The following is a 21,141-nucleotide window of genomic DNA, read 5'->3' as shown; positions in this document are numbered from 1 at the left end:
GAATTTAGCGCTACTCCTCTCGTTTGGGAGGAGTTCCGAAATCGATTTAAGGAGCCGTTTAAGTCCATATTAATGAGGACGTCGTGTGAACGGATACAGCGTTAAATCGGTATATCGGCCATTAAACCGATTTAAAGTCGCAGTGTAGACCTGGCCTGAGAGAAGAAGCAAAGGGAGAGCTCCCACTCTATCTTAGCCAAGGCAAGAATCAATCCCATATCCTCACATGGGCGTTGACCAAGGAGGTGAAGATCCCAGTGATCCTGCTCTCCCCTCTGTCATCAGCCTGAAACAGGTAGAAGGAGAAAACAGAAGCAGCAAAGGGCTGTGGAAAGATGTTTGGGGCAGAATTAATTTATTCCTGGATGAAACGGGTTTGAACAGGCTGAATAATTTGTATTTGATGATGGGCAACTGAACAAATCTGATGACAGAGAGCAAGAGAGTTAATTTATTTGATGGTTGAGAATGATGTACTGATAATAATGGGGTGAATTGAGAGAATAAATTTTTTGATGGGGAAAGAATTATTGATCTGTTAGAGAGGGTAGAGCTGGCTGGGAGAAACTGTTAAGAATTTGTAATGGAATGACAAATTCCATAATCTGTAAACAAGCATGGGTACTTATTTCATTCCTTCTTTATTTAATGATTTGTGTAGTGGATGTGGGTGAATCCATTAATGGCTCTGCTTTTTTGGGACACCTTCAGGTATTTACTCCAAAAGTAGTAGGATGGATAGTGAGATAGTCTCTCTGCTAGGGGTTGCATTGCCACTACATGCATTCAACGAAGTGGGTATTCACTCACGAAAGCTCATGCTCCAATACATCTGTTAGTCTATAAGGTGCCACAGGACTCTTTGCTGCATTGGCAGAAGGTTACACATAATGATATTAGAGATACAAGGTGGGTAAGGTAATATCTTTTATTGGACCAACTTCAGACCTGAGGAAGAGCACTATGTAAGGTTGAAAGCTTGCCTCTCTCACCAACAGAAGTTAGTCCCATGAAAAATATTACCTCACTTGCCTTGTCCCTCTAATATCCTGGGGCCAACATGGCTACAACAACAATGCATACATATAATGATACTTTCTCTTGGTGTCTAAGCACCAAACAGCACTTCAGCGATCAACAGTCCAATAACTTCCCTGCATATGGAATGAAGTTGGACAGAAATAGATGACACTGGATGGGAATTCTTAATGGGTCTCCAAAAAGATCGGATTCTGTGTATCTTGAGTAGTCCTCAAACTCCCCAAGACCTAGAATCATGAGGTGACAGAAGATCAAATAGGGACCTTGTATTTAATTTGGAAATTGATACTATAAATCACTTTTTCATTCAAGCCATCTATAAAAAGCCAAAGAAGAAAATTGGACAAACCTTTTACACAAGTTGGCTTGTTGATAGTATTCTTTGTTCCTAGTCCTAACTGGCCCCAGTTATTGCTGCCAAACATGTAAAGTTTACCATTTTCTGCAAAATAAAGACATCAGTGGGAACGCATAAAAATGTTTGAATATACAGCAACTTTACAGCAGATCATAATTAAGGATGGTCATCAACTCATGGCACACAATATATTAATTATTAAAGCTTTTTGTAAGGAAAATTATGAGAGAAGTTAAATATTCTTTATTTTACAATGAAATTGTTTAACACTATTTAATATTTAACTAACAGACTATTTTCAAAAATATAGTCAATTACAATACACATAGATGGAATTGATTTTTTTTTCTACAAATTAATATTGCAGGCTTGCTCTGTAGTTGGTCAGCTAATAGAGAGAATAGCTTTAAAAAAAAAAACAAACCAGCTTTCTCCATAACAAAACAGTTTGTTTTGTTATCCATAACAGCTTACTTTGTCATCCATAACAAAACAGTCTCAGACACTTTTTAGGATATGGAAACTGAGACAAATTGGCAGTTGTGAAGGCATTTTTGAGGCCATATTCTACACTTTTTATGATTTTTTTTTTGGCAGATCTCTTCAGTAATATCAGCCAAATTTTAACAGGGCACTGTACACAGAGATCTGCCAGAAAAGGGCACATAAGACAATCTATGGATCAGGAAACATGGTCTCCCTGCATCTGTTTACACAGCAACAGTATGGACACATGAACAACCAGATAATTCTAGATAGGAAAATGAGTAATCTGTGCAAGTGACTAACAAAAGTCAGAATAGGGTGCATATACTCCTTCCACATTTGCATGCCTGCATTTTGTATATTTTATACAATGTCCAGATTCTGGCCCTATTAAAGCACTGGAAGAGGTTGTTTGGGGATGGAGGGTTGTTTGTTTTGTTTTGGTTTGGTTTTGTGTGTGTATCAAAATTTTCTCTGTGATTTCTACAGATGTATGTGCACAATTTGGCCTGTGGGAGGGATTTTCCAAATGTGAACTTCTGCAGAACATTGTTTGTATTTAACTTATATAAATATGGCCACATTGTGTGGCTTTCTCCTTGAACATGTGTCTGCTGTATACCTTGTTCCCAGAGAGTGTGTTCTCCTGTGAATTAGATTTAGCATCTGGATGTAATATCTGTGGTGGGATACATTAAAAACCTCATACAATCAGACAGTTCTGTAAGCCTACACTGTAAAAGCTATACTACAAAACTTAGCTAAGAAGTAATGCTAGAATCACATTTTTCAAGAATGAGTTTCTGATTAACTTTATGGGCTCAATCATTAAAAATACACAAGTGATTTCATACAGGAGATCCAAAGATTGAGGGTAGAAGTGTAGCAGATCAACAATTTGAAAAACCTAACATCATCCTTTTCAGACACATAGAAGATCAAACAGCTGCATTTGACTGTTTTCTCAGTGCTTATAACATTTATTTTTTTTAAATGGTGATCTTGTGTAATACCATGGATCAAATTTAGCTAAGTTGGCATAGCAAGATGTAAATTGCAATACCTGCTCTAGCAAAGTTCCTTGTATACGAGGGTATGTCTACACAGCAGCTGCGAGGGTATGTTTACACAGCATGTATGTTCTCTCAAATGGACATACATGTACAAGCTCTGCTGGAGCTAGCATGCTTAGAATAGCAGCGTGGCTCTGATGGCACCGACAGTGGCTCTTGCTAGCTGCATGAGTACATATCCAGGGGTCAGGGAGGACTGTAATCAGGTGGCTAGACCAAGCTGCTATCCTTGCCACCGCAGTCACAGTGCTATTTGTAGCATGCTGGCTCAAGCAGAGCTAGTGAATGTATGTCTATCTGAGCTGCGAATCATACCTTCTAGCTGCTGTGTAGACATACCCTCCAGAAGAAGTTCACTCCGATGAGGAAAAGGCAGTGCTTCCACAACTCATTCACAGTGCTTCCCAATAGGCGGAGCAGAGTGCACTCCTGCTGAAGCTCCACAAAGCTCTTACAGCTGGGGGTTCATCAGAGAATGGCCATGTCAATTGACTTTTCAGCTGCCTTGGCCGCCTTGACTGTTAAAACCAGCACTGCTCACACCCATGATCCCGCATGTACACCCACCTAACTTGTAGCTGTTTTGTGCTTCAACAATCTGGTTCCCCAGCCAAGGTTCTGAGTTTGGGTTACAGAAACACTGACTATTTCATAAGTCAGTCTGTTTTCATTTTTGAAATACCATAGCAAAAGCACCTTATTCTATATTACAAACATTTAGTTTTTAAAAAAAATTTAACATCACTGTAGCCTTTTAAAACCTACATAATTCTTAACATACAAACTCCAAAAACAACTGTTGGGAAGGGATTTTTTTTGGTAATGGCCACCCTTTCCTAATGTAATGTCTTGCCAATAAAGTTAGAGAAGAATAAAAATAAAAGTTTAGCTTATCAGAAATGTTAAGCAGTAAATAGAAACTATTTAATAAAACTTCCACAACCTGAAAAAATACTTTGAAGTTTTGGTCAAGTATAATTAAATTGCAGTATCACTTTCTCTGAAGTTAGACTGGAAAAACCCTGCTGTGCAGTAAACGCTTTGGTTTTTCACTACAACACATCTTGCAGTCTGTTATAAAAGCATAAAAGCATTTTAATTGTTAAAACACTTGTTTTTCACAAATCCCAATTTCCCCACATGCAAACTATAAGCAGTCTAGCATGGGGACAGACAGGATATCCTCAAACACCTATATAACAAGTAAACATTTAAGCAACACAGAAGTAAAAAGGGGGAACACCTATTTCAAATGTCCTAGGGTGGCAGATGGGGAGAATTCTACCTCAGAATAAAAACCCACTCTGAAAATACTTCATGAACTTTTTGTATCAAAATTCCATTTCCTATTTTTTTAATGCTGGTATTTACATGAGATGAACTGCCAATATATTTAATGACATGATCACCAACTAAACTAGTCTCTTTTGCATTAGTTCAAACAGGACTCTTAATTCTTTTTTGGTTACTGCTACTAGCATTTCAAAGAAACAAAAATGAGATTTTTATTAAAAGTGTGTTTACTATGTGCCATCAAAACTTCTTCTGTGTGGTTGTTGTAATTTACTGTACAGTAGTAGCATTTATTAAAATGTTTTGGGATTGAGTTGTAGGGCTATTTTCAATTCAAACATAATTTATAACTCCAAAAAGTTTTAATTTTAGACATATACCATCTTGAACATTAAGTTTCAGACAAGGATTCCTATTGACCTTTGCTAGTTGCATTCAGCATTGCTTCTCAAATAAATAAGAACTCTCCAGGTTCATTTTCATTTCAAGCCCTGGTTATTTCCAGTACATAAATTTTCTCTATTTAAGAATAGTTATTAGATACTGTCAGTCTCAGTGTTCTTTTTCAAGTTGATCAAAATCATTTTGATAGCTGGGGGAAAGGTCTTCTCACTGATCAGTAACTGGTTAAAAGTCAGGATACAAAGGGTCCGAATAAATGGTATGTTTTCATGGTGGAGAGAGAGAAACAGCTGGTCCCCCAAGGATACGTACTGGGACCTGTGCTGTTCAAAATATTCATAATTGATCTGGAAAAAGGGGTAGACAGTGAGATGGCAAAGTTTGCAGACGATACAAAATTACTCAAGATAGTTAAGTCCAAAGTTGACCAAAGAGTTACAAAAAGATCTCATTAAATGGGTGTCTGGGAAACAAAATGGCAGATGAAATTCAATGTTGATAAATGCAAAATAATGCACATTGGAAAACATAATCCCAGCTATACATACAAAATAAGGGGGTATAAATCAGTTGTTACCGCCCATGAAAGAGATCTTGGGAACATTGTGGATAGTTCTCTGAAAACATCTGCTCAGGATACCAGGCTAGATGGAACATTGGACTGACCCAGTATGGGCATTCTTATGTTCTTATTTTGATCCCATGCTGCCATTTTGCACTAAAGATGCACTCACGTGGGGCACCAGGTATCTGTTTAGTGTGCTCAGAATTTAACTCCCCGTGACTTCAATGGGAATGAAGGCACTCCTTCAAAGAACGGGGGGAGGGGATTGTTTGTTTATAATGCTACCACAGACATGATACTAAACCATACATTTACAAGCCGTGTATTACAAAACATGGTCCTTAAGCAGTGTAGATACTAACCTGTAACAATAGCAGTATGTTCATCTCCACATGATATATACAAAGGCTTGTCATTTTTAAACCAAAACTTGCTAGGAATATTTTCTGCAAATTTGCTTTTTCCAAATGTGAAAACAGCACCTGATTCTAAAACACAAATAAGACAGTTTCAGTATTAGTGCAAATTAGTTATACCTCATTTATCCAAAATAGAAACTTCCCATTAATCCTTTCTATTTTCCACTGTCTTTTTATAACTCTTTAATTCTCTTCAAGCTCTGGTGGTTTCTCTCCGTCAGCTTCCTCAAGGCTACCATTTTTAGGATCACATTTTCTTCCCTCCATTCCTTCCTAGTCACATGGGCTTTGCTAATAGATTAGATACACAGATGTAGATATATTTTGCTTTAAGAATATAACCGAGTTCTTTTGTCCTTTACCACTATCCTCTAAGAAATACAGCAATATTGCCACATGTAAGAGGGCTTAAAAAATGAAAAATTTGACACAAAAAAGTAAAACACAAAAAGCTCATCCTGGAAGCAGGTTGAGACAAAAAAAAAAAAAAAAAAAATCTCACTTACGTTTACACTTGAATTCAAACAGGTTTTCCAAATTGAATTAGACAGAGAGACTGAAAAGGTTGACAGGCTCCAAATCTGACCACTCTTCCTCACTCATCTGAAAAGATACATTTGCTCTAAAAATTGCCCCCTAAAAGCAAGACTCTCAGCCCTTGAAAACAAGGGCTGCCAAAACCCACTTGCATTTTAAAATTATGATCTTAAAAAAAAAAAATCCAACCCTAGAGATCTTTATTTCTAACACTCACAATTCTTCCCACTTCGAAGAGCAAAAGTCTCAAGTTTATTGTGTTAAAATCATGTAGCATAAGTGCTTTTTTAGACCTTTTAAATAATTAGAATGCACTCTCAAAGTGCAATATATTAGAGTATCTCAAAAGGCTTTACAAACATTTATGAATTAAGCCCTTACCATAACCTTTGAATTTGAAATAAATATGTTATCATCATAGTACAGCTGGGGAAATGGACATTTAAATTGAAGCATTTGCCCAACATCATGCAGGAAGAGTGTGACAAAGCCAGAACCAGGACCAGGACTCAGATCTCCTAACTGTGAGTCCTGTGCTTTAACCATTACGCCATTCTTCCACAAATAGAATTTTCATTGTTTTGAAAGGTGAAAGCCCTATACATACAAAACCACACACCCCTCATGCCTATACACACATACAGTAATGGATGAAGTAATATTCATGACTGTTCCTGTAAAATACTGTCATACAGTCCTAGAGATATTGGTTACATTGAACATTAATAAACAACTGTAAAGCTGCATTTCTTTTTATTGTGCTATTTCCTCCCAACATTCCCAACTTTGTTTCTTAGCTTCAATTTCTAATGCTCAACATTTAAAGTCTTCTTAAAGAAGTTTTCCCTGCATTTAGGAAGAATGTGCTTATTTTACACATCATTTTGTTCAAGATACATTCCAGAACTGCATCTGCTGCCCACAGAGCTTTGAGATTTTCATAGCTTTCTCTACTGAAAACTAGCATTAGTGCAGGAGAATGAAAAAAGGGGGAAAGGGGTCCAGTACCCACCTCCACTGCAGCTGACAGCTCCACCACCGCTGGCAGCTCAGAGCTCCAGCGGCCCCATTACCTGCAGCAGATTGGAGCTCTGAGTCCGGTCCCCCTGACAGCTGGGATCTGCAGGGGCCCCACCACCACCCATAGCGGCTCAGAGCTCCAGGGCCCCCACCAGCTGACATCTTCAATCCCAACTGCCCCGGGACAGAAGCATAAAATGTCACAGAATACCTGACTTCCATGACATAATCTTAGCCTTAATTATAGATGACAATTTCGTAATTCAAAAACTGTTGCACCCAACATGGAGGAATTCTTTATTAGACTTTGTCTAAATAGAATAAAGAGGAACTGATCACAGAACTAAAAATTTATGGTAGCTTAGATACAAGTGATCATGACTTGATCACAATGATAATGTTCCAACAGAATAAAGTCCAAACCAGTAATATATATACTTGGTGCTTTAATAGGGCCAGTTTCACAAAGTTGAAAACAATTATGAGCCATATCAATTGGGAGGATGAATTTAATCAAAAAAAATGTGAATGATAATTGGGAATCATTTAAGAACATTTTACAAGAGGCCCAAAAAAGCCACCAATTGAGGAAGAGAGCTGTACTGATTTAAAAAATGACCAAGTGTAGACAGGAAGTGAAGGCAGCTATAAAAAAAAAATTTAAGTATAAAACAAATGGAAGAACTGGGAAGCTGATGGTAATAAATATAAATCAGAAGTAAGGAACTGCATAAAACTGATAAGGGAAGCAAAGATACACATGGAGAAATCTATGGCCTGCACAGTTAAGGCTAATAAGAAGGATTTTTTTTTAAATATATTAGGAACAAAAAGAATTCTGACAATGGTATTGGTCCATTACAAGATGGAAACAGTAGAATTATCAATAATGCAAAAAAGACAGAAGCGTTCAATAAACATTTCTGCTCTGTATTTGAGGAAAAAACAGATGATATAGTTTCATCGTATCATGACGACACTCTCCCCATTCCACTAGTATCTCTGGAGGATGTTAGACAGAACCTACTAAAATCATACATTTTTAAAACAGCAGGTCTAGATAACTTGTATCCAAGAGTTGGCTGAGGAGCTTGCTGAACTGTTAATGTTGATTTTTAATACATCTTGGAGCTCTGGGGAAGTTCCAGAAGACTGGAAGAAAGTTAACATGTCAGATTTTAAAAACATAAACGGGATTACCCAAGTAATTATAGGCCTTTCAACATGACATCAATCCCAGGCAAGATAGTGAAATGGCTGATACAGGTCTTTAATAAAGAAATAAGGAGGGTAACATACTTAATGCAAATCAATATGGGTTTATGGAAAATAGATCCTGTCAGACTAATTTGAGATTTTCTTTATGAGATTACACATTTGGTTGATAAAAATAGTTTTGGTGTAACAGACAGATTTCTGTAAGGCGTTTGACTTGGTACAACATAAAATTTTGATTAAAAAATAGAATGATATAAAATTAACAAGACATATTAAATGGATTAAAAATGGCTAACTACTAGGTCTCAAAATGTGATTGTAAACGGGGAATCATCGTAGAGTGGGTGTGTTTCTAGTGGGATCGGTTCTTGGCCTTGTGCTATTTAACATTTGTATTAATGACCTGGAAGAAACCATAAAATCTTCACTGGTAAAAGATTTTTTGAAAAACCCATAAAATCTTCACTGGTAAAAGATTTTTTGAAAAACCCATAAAATCTTCACTGGTAAAAGATTTTTTGAAAAACCCATAAAATCTTCACTGGTAAGTATACAGATGACACAACAATTGGATAGTAAATAATGAAGAAGACAGGTCACTGATTCTGAGCAATCTGGAGCGCTTGGTCAACTGGGGACAAGCAAACTAATGTATATCCCCAGGAACAAAGAATGTAGGCCACAGGTACAGAATGGGGGGCTCTATCCTGGAAAGCAATGACTTTGAAAAAGATGTGGGGGTTCTGGTGGACAACCAGCAGAATGTGAGCTCCCAGGGTGATGATGTGTCCAAAACGGCTAATGCAATTTTAGAATGCATAAATAAGGGAATTTTGAGTAGGAACAGAGAAGTTATTTTACCTCTGTATTTGGCACTGGTTCGACTGCTGCTGGAATACTATGTCCATTTCTGGTGCCCACAATTCAAATAGGACATTGATGAATTGGAGAGGGTTTTGAAAAGAACCACAAGAATGATTAAAGGATCAGAAATTATGCCTTATAGTGATAGACTCAAAGAGCTCACTCTGTTTAACTTAACAAAGAAAAGGATAAGGGTGATTTGATTACAGTCGATAAGTATCTACCTGGGGAATAAACATTTTATTATGGGCTCTTCAATCTAGCAGAGAAAGGGATAACATGGTTAATGATTGGAAGTTGAAGCTAGACAAATTCAGAGTGGAATAAATTTAACAATGAGAGTAATTAACCATTGAAACAATTCACCCTGGGTCCTGGTGGACTCTCCATCACTTGCCATTTTTAAATCAAGATAGAATGTTTTTCTAAAAGATATGCCCTAGGACAGGGGTAGGCAACCTATGGCACACGTGCCAAAGGTAGCACGCGAGCTGATTTTCAGTGGCACTCACACTGCCTGGGTCCTGGCCAACGGTCCGGGGGGCTCTGCATTTTAATTTAATTTTAAATGAAGCTTCTTAAACATTTTAAAAACCTTCTTTACTTTACATGCAACAATAGTTTAGTTATATATTATAGACTTGTAGAAAGAGACCTTTTAAAAATGTTAAAATGTGTTACTGGCACGCGAAACCTTAAATCAGAGTGAATAAATGAAGACTTGGCACACCACTTCTGAAAAGTTGCTCATTCCTGCTCCAGGAACTATTTTGGGGAAGTTCTGTGGTGTGTGTTATACAGGAAGTCAGATAAGATGATCACAACAGCCCTTTCTGGCCTTGGAATCTATTAAAAGTATTTTTTTTTTTTTTTTTTTTTACTATATCCACAATGCTACTCTTGAACTAATAAATATTAACCAAAAGTGTGATCTTAATTTTTGCCTTTGTCCCCCTACAGAGAGGTGTCCATTTTCCATGTCATTTCGATATGCTTAGATGAGGGTTGGCCAACCGAGCCTGAGAAGGAGACAGAATTTACCAATGTACATTGCCAAACAGCCACAGTAATATGTCAGCAGCCCCACATCAGCTCCTTGCCCTCCCGCCCCCAGCGCCTCCCACTCACTAGCAGCCCCACCAATTAGTGCCTCCCCCTCCCTCCCGGCACCTCCTGATCAGCTGTTTCGTTGCGTGCAGGAGGCTCTGAGGGAGAAGGGGAGGAGCGAGGGCACGGCAGGATCAGAAGAGGGGATAGGAAGGGGTGGAGTGGGGGCAGGGCCAGTGGCAGAGCCAGGGGTTGAGCAGTGAGCACCCCCCGGCCATTGGAAAGTTGGTGCCTGTAACTCCAGCCCCAGAGTCGATGCCTATACAAGGAGTCGCATATTTACTTCTGAAGAGCCACATGTGGCTCAGGACCCACAGATTGGCCCTGGCTTAGAGTGATTCCCTTGACATTAATACCAGGGTAGAGGTGTTTGCCAAGCTGACTAGTAGCATTTTGTTCTGTTAAGAGCCCAATGGCTGAAAATTGTGTGTATCTATATACACACACACACTCATACATATATATACACAGTTAAAGGTGGTTTTTTTCCAGCATGTTGGGGGAACAGGAGGTGCCAGGAAGTGAAAAATGCCGGTTAACCAAGAGGGAGGGAGTTTGAGTGCAATCGGGGGTGCGGGGCGCAGGCTCTGGGAGGGAGTTTGGGTGCAGAAGGGGGCTCGGCACAGCAGGTTGGGATACGGGAAAGGAAGCAGGGTGCTGGATCCGAGGGGGTGCCCGTCTCGGGCGGCTCCCTGCAAATGGCAACCTGTCCCAGCTGCTCCTAGACGGAGGTATGACAGACAGCTCCGCACGCTGCCTCTGTCCGCACGCGCCGCCCCCGCAGCTCCCACTGGCCATGGTTCCCAGTCAACGGGAGCTGTAGAGCTAACATTCGGGGTGGGGGCAGTGCACGGAGCCACCTGCCATGCCTCTGCCTAGGAACAGCCAGGGCAGGTTGCCATTTGCAGGGAGCACCTAAGGTGAGTGCTCCCCAGATCTGGCACCCCGCACCCTCTCCGTGCCCCAAACTGCTGCCCTAAGCCCCTTCTCACACCCAAATTCCCTCCCAGAGCCCGCATTCCACATCCCACCCACCCACTACCAGCCCCAACCAACCGCACTATAAACTGGAACTTCAACAAAGATCAGAAATGTCGGTTTATAGAGCTTTCCAGTTGGTGATGCACCACATAAAACAGCTTTTACTGTATTCTCAATTAAATACACACAAAAATGGCAGAGGTAGTCACAATTGGCACAGCATCAGGTAATCACATCATAAAACACACATACTTCGAAAACTTATTCGATGCTAAATTTAGCAATTTAGTAAATATCTTCACAATATTTCCCAGGATAACAATACAACTTGTAATACTAAAACAAGGTTCAAAAAATAACTAGATGAGTTCATGGAGAATAAGTCCATCAATAGCTATTAGACATCATGGGCAGGGAGGCAAAACCATGCTCTGACGTGTGCCTAGCCTGTTTGCCAGAAGCTGGGAATGGGCAACAGGGGATGGATCAATTGATGATTACCTGTTCTGTTCATTCCCTCTGGGGCACCTGGCATTGGCCACTGTCAGAAGACAGGATACTGGGCTAGATGGACCTTTGGTCTCACCCAGTACAGCCCTTCTTATGTTCTTAACACATAGCAAGAATACTCAGATATTTTAGCTCCAATGGACATTATTATAAAATGTTATAGACTAAGCCACATTCTTTACTAACTGAAAAATTGCCAGGATAAGATTTTAAATATATTTTATTAGTTTCCAGGGGCAATATTTTCTTTACCTAAATTATTTTTTTCTTTTCTAAGCACATTTTGTACATGACAGCAGTTGCTCTGCAATCGACACTTTATTTTATTTACCCGGGGAAAAAAAAATCATAGAATAAACAGCTTTATATGGAATTACATAAGGAACACCATACCTGGAGGGCCCCATAGTCAACCAGGGCTGATACCTTTCTTCAACAGAGGTGAGTGTGATGCATCTCAGAAAAAAGGATTAGAAGACTAAATCCATATAATTGTGTGCTACTATGATGGGGGGGGGGGGGGCACTTGCATGTAACCTCAGCCAGAAGTTATCTTATGATCTGTAGCATTAAAACTGATAAACCTAGACGGATATCACTAGCTAGGATAAAAATGAACCACCTATAATAGGGGCTGCAATTCTTACTAGCTCTCAAGAGGACGCTGTATGGCCCAAATTGCAAAAGGTAAAAACCAAACATGCAGCAATGAGGTATCACTAACTCCTAACAACAGCCCGCAGGTTGGCCAAAGAAAAGTACCAACGTTCCACCCGCGAACGCCCCGGGGCGGGAGAACAGCTGGGCCAGAGCCGGGCTCTCCCCGCGGTGTGTGTGATTGTTGTACCCGCCCCGCAGCCCCCGGGCAGCCCGTACACGGGAGTCGGGATCCTTCCGCTGAAATACGCAGACCCCGCAGCCCCGGGGAGCGGGGTGGGGGGTTGAAGCCCAGCGGCGCAGGCACCCGGGCGGGAGGGGAGCGACACACACACCGGGCACGGGACGGAGCAGCCCCGCCTTCAGGAGAAATCTGGGGCCCGGGCACTTTGTTCACCCGGAGGCTGCCCGTGTTCCGGGGGGGCAGCTCGCCCCTGCCCCGCCGGGGGACACGCTCAGCCCGCAGCCCCCCCGGCTGGGTCACAGCGAGCGGGCGAGAGACCCCCACCCCCCAGGGACACTCACCAGGCACCGGCTCCTCCGCCTCCCCCATGGCGGCTCGGGCTCCGGCGCTGGGGGCGGGGGGGAGTCCCGGAAGTAAACAAACCTCCTGCCACTAGCAACGGGAGGCGGGGCCCGGCCACGGAGAACCGCGCGCGCCCCCTGCCGGCCGGCGTTGGGCTCGGGCCACGGGCTCCGGGACTGTCCGGCTTTTGTCACCGGCCCAGCCCCTGGATCGGGCGGGGGTGGGGGCGGAGCTGGTTGCCGGTTTTCTGCCATGCTGGGCTCTGAGGGGAGGTCTTGGCTGCCCTGTGAACCCCAGCTCCTAGCCACGTGCCTGCCGAAACCTCGCTCCTGTCTGCACACAGCAGCCCCCGCCCCTCAGCTGCAGCTGTGCAGTCCTGTCTGGCTTACTCACCCTGCAGGGCAGTTAGGAGCCAGGCTCCACTTTAACTGGAACTGCGGCCTGCCCTTGTGCTGTCCGTGTGCAGAGGGATAATGCCAAGGCTGATTAGGGTGACCAGATGAGACGGAGAACATATTGGGACACATGAGGGGAGGAATCTGCTGGCAGAGCCAAAAAAAAAAAGGGGACGGGGATATCAACTGGGAAAGAATCCCATTCAGACCATCTCTGCACACAGAGCCCTGGCACATGATCCCAGCCACACACTGGGGCAGTGCAGAAACAGGGATGGCACAGTAACACGTGTTACCAGGTTGTTGGTGTCACTAAGCATAAACCTAAGTAACTTAGAAAAGTGGAAGGCGATAAGAATGAGGAGTCTTCCTGTTTAGGCCTCTGGCGAGCAAAAGTCCTTCCATGTTTGAACTCTAATCGACCTAAAAGGTTGGCTGATGGGAAAGGCCAGGAGTAACAGCCGTTATCAGTTGCAACAGTTCTAATTGGTCTAAAGCAGAAATAATGAGGCCTGTGCACCTTTAGCAGAAGGACAAGATAACTTGCAGAAGGAAAACTTCCCTTGATGCTAAAAGCAGGGAAATAACCCTTCCCCCTCCTTATCAGGCTTGCCTCGCGGCTAACCTGTGTGACCCAAGAAACCAGCTTTTCTGCTTCTCAGGACAATGGAGATGCAAATACCCACAGCTGGGCTCTGCCACCCCCTTGCTCCAGGAATAAGGGAAAAACTGTAACCACCAGAGAACAGAGAGAATTCTTCGTCTCTTTCCCTGTAGTCTGCTCTTTCCCTGGACCAATAGGAAAATAGCCCCACAGCCTGGCTTTTCCTTTGCCTCCCTAGGAAAGAACTTTCACAAGGTTTAACAAGAAAACTTTATAGAAAAAAGAAAGAAAATATAAACAATCATCTTGCTTAAGAAACTCAATACAGGCTCTTGCTTATAAGAAAATATAAAGAAACAGTCTGATTTAAAAGATAGCCCAATTAAACCAGCAAACAAATTAACATACAGGTAAATACACCCCAAAGACCATCATAGCGAATTACTTTGCGGTTCCTGGGTCTTACAGATGTTTAGAAGAAGTATAGGAGAATATGAGAAGAAAAAAGCTTGTTTCTCATAGCTAGAAAACAACAAAGACCCCAAGTATACAATTCCCGCCCCTGACTTTAAACAATCCAGTTTCTGATTGGTCCTCTGGTCAGTGTTTCGGTTACCCTTTTCAGGTAAAAGAAACTTAACCCTTACCTTACCTATCACATTTATGACAGGCCAGCTGCGGGTTTTTCTTTGCTGCTCTGCACAGTTAACGTGGGTGATGACTGGGTCTGATCACCTTTGTTGCAGACACCGGAGGTGCCCAGGCAAACAACAGTGATTCATGCCCGGAGTGCTTTAGCGCCAATAAACACACCAGGGGAGAAGCAAGCAAAGTTTATTTGAGATCTCAAAGCGGGGTTGGGAGACTTAGTACGCCTCAGATCCAGCCCAGTAAAACAAGCAGTCTGTTCTTTTATATCCATGAGAACTTTTCTCACTGACTAGCAAGCCCCCGTTTCCCCTCCCTCTTCTGTCCGGCTGCAGCATTCTTTCTCACACACTTCTTTGTCTTCCCTCTCCCTCTCCCCTCCTTCTCCCCTGTAGCAGTTACGTAAGCGCAGGTGCATTAAGTAATCTTGGCGTGGCGGTCGTTAGTAATTATGCCGCCCACAGCGCGGTTTCTTAGTAACTTTGCACATGATGTGGTGATTCTACCTAAACGTGTTAAAGGCACAGAGGGAATGACCACACAAGCACATAAGAAATAAAAGATGCAAAGTACAAGCTTCAGACGATTGTTCAGGGAAAAGTTTGTAACTAGTGTATTCTTGGGAACTCTCACGGGAGAGTGCGGATTCAGCTACTTTGTTAAAGCCTGAAATGTGTCGAATTTCGGAAATCAAATCTTGGGGAAGCTACTCCACCGAAGAAGTGTTGCTTGTTGTTGCTTTGGGCTGTGATGAAGCCACCGTTAGCGCAGCGTCATGGTCAAGTTTGTAGCTGGAACCGCCGTGCCCCCAAACGGTAATGGGCGTAGCTATTTCAGGGCTGTACACATGGGCATAAGCATTCCTTTTCACTGGACGGCTGACAGGTGCCGTTCCCGTCTCCCATAGTTTCTTGCTGAGGAACACGACAGGATGGAAGTTTCTTGTCCGGTCCTTCCTGCATGAAGGAACTGCTCCGTATACACGGCTCAGATGATCTGGTGGTTACTAGGAATGGTTTGTCAAAGTCTGGGCCCGTTTATTCACAGGGTCAGACGGTGAGCGATCGCTTAAGTTGGGTAAAGCTTGCCTGACACTCACAGTCCAATTTAACTTAGTTGGCTGGGGCTTTTTGGTCAAGTCGGTCAGTGGTGCAGCGATTTGGCTGTGTGGGTCAAATCGCCGTGTAATACCGGCCAAGCCTAAGAAAATTGGACCGTTTCTTTGACGTTTGGACAGGCCACTTTTGGAATGAGCCGTCACCTTGGCCTGTAGGGGGTTTATGGTCTCGGAGGGCGCCAGCGGCTGATGGTCCGCAGGGTAAGTCACTCTGTTTTGGCCTCTTGACATTTTTGGCCTTAACAGTTAGTCCTGCCTGCCTGATACGGTCAGAACCTTCCAGGTGTTTCTAGGTGTGCGTGCCAGGAGTCAGGAAAAAATGGCACATCATGCGAGGTAGGCGAGACTGCCTAATTTGCCCAGTCCTGCGAGTAGACCAGTCTACAGTCTCTGAAAGGTGGTGGTGCATTACAGCGCCGAAGAATCTCTCTGGGATCTGGTGGCAGCGAGAATATCCAAGCTGGTAGTGAGCTTGGGGGAGTTTCAGGTAAGCCCCCAAACTTTGGACGCAAAAGTCCAGGTTTGGGACAGGACCAGACTGGTGGACACTAAAGTCCAGGTCTGGGACTGGACGGCTAGATTACCACATGGCCCATGCCATGTCAGCCAACTTGGGCAAACAGGGTTTGGGCAGTTTCACTACTGTATAGATTTCCAGGCTGAGTCCTGAGCTCTGGGACCCTCCCACCAGTCCAGAAGTCTACACAGCAATGAAACAGCCCCACAGCCTGAGCCCAAGTCGTGGCAGCTCTGGGTTTTTATTTGCTGTGTAGACAAATCCTAAGAAATTATCTCCCACTGATGGAATGCACTCCTTGGCTTTATCCTTCCCATATGGCTTTTTGCAGATGTCTAGTCAGATTGGTATAAAAAGGGTGGTGGTATTCTCCCACACACCCACCATTTTTGGCACCAAACTGAGCCATAGTAGATTCATAATATGATCCTCCCTCTCCTTTCATGTATGCTTGGACAGCAGTGGAAGAGTTAAGCATGTGCACATTTACGTCTTCAAGCTTGGGCATCTGAGTTGACATCTCATTTAGTAGTTTACAACTCTCATAACTAGTGTTTCGGTGTCTCTGGGGCTGTAGGCAGATGTCACTGCATCATTTCTCTGCAACCGTATGGGCTAATAACATTTTCCAGCTTTTATTTTATTAAAAACAATAAGTAAGAGGTTACCCCATGAAAAGGAAAAATGCAGTTGCCAGCCTTGCATGGCTTGGCCCAATTCAAGGCCTGGTACTGGAGAAACAGAATTTGAAGACAGGAGGGCTGAGTGAAAATAGCCAACAATTTTCACAGCCTTTCAAAAAAGTACTTGTAAAATTTATGGGTTGCATGTCATAAGTTCCTTTTTGAAAAACATTTGCAGTATAGCCATTTTGGCACATGCACAATTGCACACTTTTGTCCAATCATTTGATCTTCTTTGTAAGGAAATTTCAGCATTTGAAATTTCACAAATGTGAAGGTTTTGCTCAAACACAAGGACAGGTTTTGGTCACATTTATGGAATGCTTCGCTTCCCTCTCCCTCCCTGACATTTCACAAATGTTTCAGATTTCCATAGGTTTTAGATTCACAATAAGTATTTTTTACGGTCATAGGTCCAACCCTGTAAAGTTTACACACATGCTTAACTTCTTTACGCATATGAGTAATCCCTTTGAATTCAATTGAGTGCTCATGTGCATATGAGTTATTGCTGGGTCAATGGCTTAATTTGGAGCCATTGGGCCTGATTCTCCACAGTTTTGCAGCCTGAGCAATTATTTCGTCCTTATGCAAAGTGAGCACAAAGCACTACCAAATCATAATAAATTGCTAGTCCAATCACTAACACTAACCAAACATGTTTTCAGGTTGTAGTAGCTAGATGCATCTGAGGCTATGTCTACGCTGCACTTTCATCAGTAAAACTTTTGTCGGTCAAGGGTGTGAAAAAACACACTCCTGACTGACAAAAGTTTTACTGACAAAAGCATCGGTGTGGACAGCATTGTGTTAGCAGGAGACGTTCTCCTGCCAACAACGCTACTACCCCTCATTGGGGATGGTTTTATTTAGAGCTCTCCTGTGCTGCTGTAAGGTGCACAATGAAGACATAGCCTTAGTTTTGCCCATTGGTTCTGAGCTCATATTTTATAAAAGGTGTTTCCAATCTAGCCAGATTGCTCATTTGAAGCTTTATTTTCCTGTTATTCTCAAATATTAAGCTTGTACATTAAGTGAGAAAGATTTACTTTTCCAACTGTTAAGATGTCAATTTTCAATCTCAGCAACACTAAAAATTGAGTGAAAACAAAATGGAAAGGTACTTTAGACACAACTTGTAGCCGAATAGGTTATGATAAGGTTTTTTTCCATACTTACATTTTTAACAAATACTCTCTCCCACTTTTGAGTTTAGTTAAATAGCTCCATCACATGCATCAGAAGAGTCTCTGAACGCTTTCACAGAGTTGCCCACATTCTTCAATCATCAGCTTCCCCCTGACATGTATGACAGCTGTAGAATTAGCAGTTTTCTTGGAACAAGATTACTTACAGCAAGAAGTCAACAAGCAAGGAGAAGGGGGAGCAGTTGATGAGAATGTCTTGCACTTTTCCATGCTCCATGACTTTTGATGGCAGCTGAGCTACTTTTACACATGACTCAAGCTTTAAAGCAAAGACATTCTCCACTGAGGCCAACTTCCCGTATTTCATTCATCATTGTCACTCAGTCTCTAATTAAGTTATTATTGTATCAGTCAATGCTACTTCTGTTGATGAGTCTCAGCAAGGCTGATCTTACCATGAGGCGAACTGAGGGCTCAGGTGCCAAACTGTGCGGGGGGGCACGCCACTAGGACCCAGAGTGTGGAAATTTGTGTCTGCTGCTGGCGCATATGTATTCTCTCTACTCTAGATGCACAGAGATATGGAGTGTTCTGCTGGAGGAAGGAGGGCACAAAAGACACAACAGGCAGGCAGGAGAAAAGGTAAGAGAGAATAACAGAAAGCGGCAGGAGCTGTAGGGAGATAGAGGAGGAGGAGCATCTTATGTACCTCTCTAGCACCCAGGAGCCTGAACTGATTAACACCAGATTCTCAGGGAGCTTCCTGTTTCCTGCTGCTTCCCTTAACCCACTTGAGGAGAACAGGCAGTCAACTGAAGTAGTAGGAGCCAGTTAGGTCTTTAAGACGCTGAGATCTTCCCTCACTCAGGCCCTGCTACCAGCCTGCTTATTTGTCCCCTTCAACTGAGTGTTGAGAGCCACTATAGCTTGCACAGAACAGCAGTCATGAGTGAGAGAAGAAAACCCCCCTCTGAAGCAGCATTCAGAAAAAGAAAGAAAGCAAAGGAAGCTTTTCCATCTAAGTAGGAAGGAGCCTTCCTGAGATACATAGACACAAATGTTCACAGTGAGCCTTCCAGCCCCAATGAGGATGTCACGGGTGAGGAGATGCCTGATCTTCCAGTTAATCAGAGTGCACGTGGCCTGGCAGCAACTGCAGCATCCATATCTCCATCTCAAATGGATGTAACCATGCCCTGAAGAAAAGTGTAGATCAGAGAAGAGTGTGGTGGAGGCGCAAGAAACAGCTGCTGGTGAGTTAGTTCCTTAAGTCTAGATGATCCAGGACTGTGGACCCACTTGAGCAGTAGACTGAGGGACTTCCTTGTAGCTGCAAGGGCACCAGCAAGTAAAAACTTCATATTCCCCAAAATTGAAAATTGAAGTTCCATCCAACACATTACTGGTGTGAAATCCCAATGTGACAAAGTGGAGAGGTCATGGCTTATGTTACTCAAAACCGGAATGGCTGCATACCGTTTTTGTTGCAAACTCTTCCAGTCTAAAGTTCCAGCCACATTGGGTTCTACAGGAACAAAGGACTGGAAAAATCTGGCTAGAAATCTGGCATGCCATGAGAAGGTAGCAAATCACCAGAGAGCATTCCATAGGTGGAAAGAGCTTGAGATGAGAGGAAGGTTAAAGGCCACTATAGATGATCAGCATCAAAAGAAGATTGCATCAGAGTCTCTTTACTGGCAAAATGTTCTGAAAAGGCTCATTATGATTGCCAGTTTGACCTGCATGTGTGTTTGCGCTTTAACTAGTAAAGTTGTTTGGTAAGTCATTTAGTTAGTGAACCATCAACAAATTCTGAAAGCCACTAATCCAGGGATTTCCCTACACCACCGAGCTCCCCCATAACTTCCAGTGGTCAAACGATGCAGATAAAAACCTAATGAGTCCTCCCACTCTCCTATATAGGAACTGGGAGACTGGATCAAGCTTTAGGTCTATCTACTACCTTATCCTGTATCCAACAGCAGTCAGCACCAGATGCTTCAGAAATAGGTGCAAGAACCTCATAGTAGGATAGTCTGTCCCATACATTAAGTTTCATCCTAATTGCTAATAGTTAGGGATTGGTTTCAACCCTGAAGGTTAAGGTTTAATACTTCTTCCCAAATTTGTTTGCAGCAACAACCATAACTGGATATACTTGGTGCCCATAGAAGTACCAAATCCATTTTGAAATTCGCTGAATGCTTGGCCTCAGTGGCTTCTTGTGGCAATGAGTTCCACAATCTAATGATGCATTGTGCAGACTTTTTTTTTCTTTTTATCAGTTTTGAATTTAACATCTATAGCAAGGCTTCTCTTGTCCAGCTTCAGGCCCAGGTGCTGCCTCAGTTTCCCCCCTCAAGGCTCACAATCCTTTACAATCCTCGTAGCTGGGGCTTCTTACCCAGTAGGCTCCTGGTTCCTGCATGCCCCTCAGCTGAGACTTAGCCCTCAACAGGTTTCTGTCCCACCAGATCCTTCTGTCTAGACAATTGTTACCTTCCCATTACCTAGTAAGCTCCTTTCCCAAACTCTCCCTGGGTCGTTAATTCTCCTTTATTGGAGTAGGTAGCAGAGCAGTACCTTGAGAGGAGTAGAACAGGAAGAAGGCAGAACTGACATCTTTCAAAGTTTGGGCCAAAGCGAGGGAGCATGAGGGTGTCATTTGAGTTCCCTGCCTCAGGTGCCAAAATGTTGAGGGCTGGCTCTGGGTCTCAGCCTCCATTTCTGTTTACTGAAATATTTCCTTAGCTTGAGTGTTTCTGACTTATAGGACCAGATCCTAAACCGCAGCTGAGGAGCACTCAGCACTGCCAAGCAGAAGGGACACAATGGTCCCTTGGGTTCATGTCTAATCCTGGGGCCATCAGACCACTAGTCCAGATCTCAAAATAAATTAGACCAGTCCCAGGACTGCTCTAAAGTATGTCACTCCCAATGGTACACAGGGCTATTTTGGTATCTGAGGATCA

At 42.7% G+C, this 21,141-nt stretch overlaps 1 protein-coding gene across 1 annotated transcript in view; it reads right to left on the bottom strand.

The window, feature by feature from the left end:
- Positions 1 to 13,117, bottom strand: part of RPGR (retinitis pigmentosa GTPase regulator) — a 60,537-nt gene extending 47,420 nt beyond the window's left edge. Inside the window, exons 1-3 of the mRNA XM_075059710.1 lie at positions 13,057 to 13,117; positions 5,581 to 5,706; positions 1,391 to 1,483 (exon numbers count right to left, since the gene is read on the bottom strand). Of these exons, the coding sequence (XP_074915811.1) occupies positions 1,391 to 1,483; positions 5,581 to 5,706; positions 13,057 to 13,084 (247 nt within the window). The 5' untranslated portion in view covers positions 13,085 to 13,117. The remainder of the gene's footprint in view (positions 1 to 1,390; positions 1,484 to 5,580; positions 5,707 to 13,056) is intronic.
- Between the last annotated feature and the right edge of the window lie 8,024 nt (positions 13,118 to 21,141).

This window comes from Chelonoidis abingdonii, chromosome 1 (genome assembly GCF_003597395.2).
Source record: "Chelonoidis abingdonii isolate Lonesome George chromosome 1, CheloAbing_2.0, whole genome shotgun sequence".
In the NCBI taxonomy this organism is placed as follows: domain Eukaryota; kingdom Metazoa; phylum Chordata; order Testudines; family Testudinidae; genus Chelonoidis; species Chelonoidis abingdonii.
Note: the sequence above shows the minus strand (reverse complement) of the source record. Positions and strands in the feature narration are given on the sequence as shown.